This window comes from Elaeis guineensis, chromosome 8 (assembly GCF_000442705.2).
Source record: "Elaeis guineensis isolate ETL-2024a chromosome 8, EG11, whole genome shotgun sequence".
NCBI lineage: Eukaryota > Viridiplantae > Streptophyta > Magnoliopsida > Arecales > Arecaceae > Elaeis > Elaeis guineensis.
In genome coordinates, this window is record NC_026000.2 from 11,161,156 (window position 1) to 11,165,682 (window position 4,527).

At 42.2% G+C, this 4,527-nt stretch overlaps 1 protein-coding gene across 1 annotated transcript; it reads right to left on the minus strand.

Moving 5' to 3' along the window:
* Positions 1-616: 616 nt before the first annotated feature.
* LOC105050573 (protein JINGUBANG) lies at positions 617-2,033 on the minus strand. Its single transcript, XM_010930659.2, has one exon. It carries the CDS (start codon positions 1,997-1,999, stop codon positions 791-793), a length of 1,209 nt encoding a protein of 402 aa, XP_010928961.1. The 5' UTR covers positions 2,000-2,033; the 3' UTR covers positions 617-790.
* Between the last annotated feature and the right edge of the window lie 2,494 nt (positions 2,034-4,527).

A 4,527-nucleotide genomic window follows, 5' to 3' on the forward strand; every position in this document is an offset into this window, starting at 1 on the left:
ATGCATATACAAATATTTGCATGTAAGTTGGATGTCAGGTTTTTGAGTATGGGTCTATCTAAATCCAAACATGACCCAAGAAATCTTAGGTTCAATATAAAAATCTGAACTCGAAACTAATGTCATATCTTATTGGATTTATTTTCCATACGTAAACTTTGGATCTGGGTAGCAGGTTATCAACCTCAACACTCTTTTTCCTGCCATTCACTGTGGAGATTAAAAACTAGGGAGTTCACTTGATAGATTTGTTTTTTTTTAAAAAAAAAATCTTTCGAAAGTAAAATAGATAGTGTTCCCATTTTGGCTTCACTTTATTGGAAAGGGGTGTACAAATTGGTAAGGGTGGGATCGAGTTGCTCTAGATAGGACTAAATATAAAAGGAATATGGTAGGTTGGTAGGCCTACTTTTCAACCCATTAAATATACAAAATAAGGTACTTGCTGGGCCCTCTCCGACTAATGAGCATGGATTCTCTATAGTGCATGATTTGTACTGTAGAGTGCTATATAATATTTGATAATTGTCATCGGCAATGGATGGCCATCAAACAAGGCTATCTTGTATGGCATACATAATATATTTTATGGTCATTCATTTTTTCATGGCAGCCATCGAATATTATACAGCATTCTGCGGTGCAAATAATCCATCATGGAGGACCCTGAGTCCTAACTGATTGTCCAAAGCCCGCTCTGGCTCAAGACAAGACCCCTCACCCTAATTAACAACTCAAATTGAACAGCAGCTTCTTGCTGCAGGACTACCGTCCGAAGCAAAAAAAGTTGTCACATAATTCCCTCCAAAGGAGGGACCAAAAGTTTCCACACCTTTATATCGCAGTCCATGCCCCCACTAAAAACCAGATATGAACTGTTGCTTTCAATATGGCTCTCAACCCCCACCATTGCCAAGCTCTTGACGGGTCTTCCATGCCCTTCCAACACAGACAAACATGAGTACCGCTTATCCTCCCCTCTCCTCCACACCCTCACCGTTCCATCGGCGGAGCCGCTGCACACCAACTCCGCCGTCGCGGCCAAGCTCAAGATCGCCCTCGTGTGGCCTCTGAGTGCACCGGTCGCCGCCATGAGCCCACCACCGCCTTCCCAAACCACGACCGACCGATCGCACGCCCCTGAGTACAGAACCGACCCATCGGCGCTCAAAGCCAGCGCGTTCACCGCCGATTTGTGCCGCTTCAATGTTGCTACTAGTGAATGCTTCTTCTCCTCGGCGTGCCGCCTCCACGCCTTGATCGTAGTATCGGCCGAGCCGGTGTAGATGTAGCCGTCCCACGACACGGTTATCGCATTGATGGCGTCGTGGTGGGCAGCGGCGAGGGACTCCATGCACTTAAAATCGGAGGTGCGCCAGACTTTAAGGGTGCGGTCCCACGAGACGGAGTAGAGGAGGGCGCCGTCGTGGGAGAGAGCCAGGCCGGAGATGGCGTCGACGTGGTGCACCCAGGTGCATTTCTTGTGGCGGCGGACTTGAACGTAGTTCCTGGGCAAGAGGAGGCTTAGGAAGCGGTCCTTGGGAGTCGGCAGTACGGCACGGAGCTTGTAACGGGGGTGCTCTTGGTGGTGGTTAATTTGCCATACACGGATCTTATGGTCTTGGTGGGAGCTAAATAGATTGTCACCTGAGATCGCTAAGGATTTTACTGGGCTTTTGGTGGCGGCGACGATGAAACTTGGAGGAATACTTTGGTGGGACGGTGGGTCTGAGGGGATGGAGGTCCATAGTCTGATGTCTTGGTCGGAGGAGCCGCTGTAGAGGGACTTGTCGTGGACGGTGAGAGATGAGATGTAGGAGGAGTGGCCTTTTAAGGTGGTGATGCATTGATGGAGGGATGGGGGTGGGAGGTGGTCGCGGAAATTAAGGGAGGGGAGGCTTGGTTGGGAGGAGAAGAATACGGAATTAGAGAGGACCTGGCTGGATTCATTGTTTTCGTCTGCGATATAAGCCATGGAACAAGGAGGTGTTATGCCCATGAGAGCGAGAGAGAGAGAGAGAGAGAGGTGCAGGAGGAAGAAAGGTATCTCTGGTTATATGGGGCAGGGAAAAAAGCGAATGCATTTTTTCTTTGCTTCTAGATAATGAACGCTGTAGTACTGCAAAGAGGACAGGAGTGGGTTAGGTCAGACTTCTGGAAGTTTGTTATCCCACCTGGTTGCAAGGAGACCAGTGTGTCCGTGCCTATGTGCAACCGGAAAGGATGCAGCAAGTAGATAAGCTGACACTTGATGCGAGAACAATCTCTGTAAATCACATCTATCTTGAAAATTAGTCAAAGGTTATCTGAAATTGTTCACGATATAGATTCTAGCAGCATGGGATCTCATCCAAAAAAAAAAAAAAACTGATTAAAAGATATTATTTAGATTAATTTAAATTTATTGACGTTGCCCGCATCGATTCTCACATATTTTCATTTAAATCTGAACATCCTTACCATCAAGTTAAGAATCACTACAATCAGCTCATGATCAATCCCAATAAATCCATACTATAATATCTCTTAGTTAACATGGACTATAAACTGGATCAGCTTTGATACCATTATAATAATTTAGGATCAAATTCAAAAGATTAGTCAAAAGATATTATTGAATTCTTTGATCTTATAAAAATATCAAAAAAATTTTTATAAATAATCAATATTAAATTAAATACATATTTGTACGAACCCTCACATACATAGCTTGCTCGTATTTATATCTTAATCACAATTAAGCCACTTGATTATTAATTAACAACATATGTATGGTTGATGTACGAAAATAATTAAGTTCATGGTGGTTGTCAAGAAGACAATTTCTAACTTAGTGTCTAAGTCCACAAGGGACAAGAGGTATGGTTACTTGTTCGCATAATTTAGAGCATAGATCTATGGCTTCATGCAGGTCATCATCCAAACAGTTTATATGTTCATTCTGGAGGCCCAAGGCCCACTCTACACCAATGTCATGAGTATCTATGATATTAATTGCACTTGTTCAAGGTGCAAATTTATCATCCAATGCATAGCATATTTAGTTGGGATGGGTTGGGCTCTAAAATGAAGATGTATGATTCTCATTCTTCATTTCTATTCCAATTTCAGGATAAAATAGGAATTGCTCCAATTCTCTAAAATCCAATCCCCACTCCATCTCAATATTCCAAGCTACTTCTATTCCTATCATAAACCAAATATATATATTAGAGGATATATTTATTTTAATTTTCATTCCAATCTATTCCGATCCTAATTTCAATTGAAAACCAAATGTGCCCTCAATTATATATTGTATATCTTTCATATGTTTGAAAGTGGACATGAGAGATCATATAACATACCTGTTGCAAGTCTTGGTTGGTGTCACTAATTTTGCCACTAGAGGCTGAAATAAATGTGAAAGGTAATGGATTAACTGTGACTCCAATTACAGCAGTACCATGATGTTAACCCGAGGTGGATGTACGATCTTGCTTGTAAAACACGTTCTAATTTGACTGAGTGACGCTGCCGTCTGTAAAAGCTTCCTGTAAACTTTCTGAATTTGATACCTGCTTGAGCTTGACTAACTGCTCATAGCAAAGTTATTAACCTCCAATCACGAAACATTAACAATGAATAATTCAGGTGCCAGTCTTTTCCTAAAGATGGCTTCAAGCGACCATTCCACTCAAGTATCCAACAGCTACAGCGACCGCAAGAATGCGAATCTATTACCGTCCCTACCAACAACTTTACTTTTGTCAGTAGCATCCACATTTTGGTGCGGGGTGCCTGGCCTTTTCTCTCACTCGCCCGGTCCTTTCATTTCCACTTTCCAGCACGTAGATTCTTCCACCCATCGAGAGATTGGTTGGACCAGGGCGATCGGACGCTTGATGGCGTCAAGTTGATACAGTCTGAGGTGAGATTATTGGTTGGATCAGATCCACCAACTCAACAGTAGACCGGTCCAACTACGAAGAAGAAGCATATAACCGCAGCATTTATTGTTTTCTTTCAGTATTCCTTATCCTTTTGTGGTTGAATTGATCTATCGCTGAGCTGGTAGACTTGATCCAACCAATAATCTCTTATATTATACAAACTCGGATCCTATTTGTATGACTGCATGTATTGATAGCTGTAGGTTATTTGCAAGTCTTAGGGTCTATTTGGAAAATCCAGTAAGATTAGATTAAATTTATTTAATCCAATTCCTCTTCCATCCAAATTCTATAAGAGGAAAAAAAAAAAATCAGCACAGTTTTTTTTTTAAAATCCTGTAGTTCGATAGACCTATAGATGAGGTTTAGATCAGGACTAGAACGAGCCTTCGAAAAAAAGAAAAAAAAAAAGGTTGTGCAGATTAACCGGCCTCGTTCCGATAGAAAACTCAACCCAATTTCAATGAATTTCCCAGACAGAATCCTGGTGTGGTGTGCGAGGCATCCTGTGCGCTTTCACATGCCGGTGATTGACTGATGGCTAGCAACCTGCAAGGCCATAAGGCTTCAAATAATAACTTTCAAAAAAGATTCA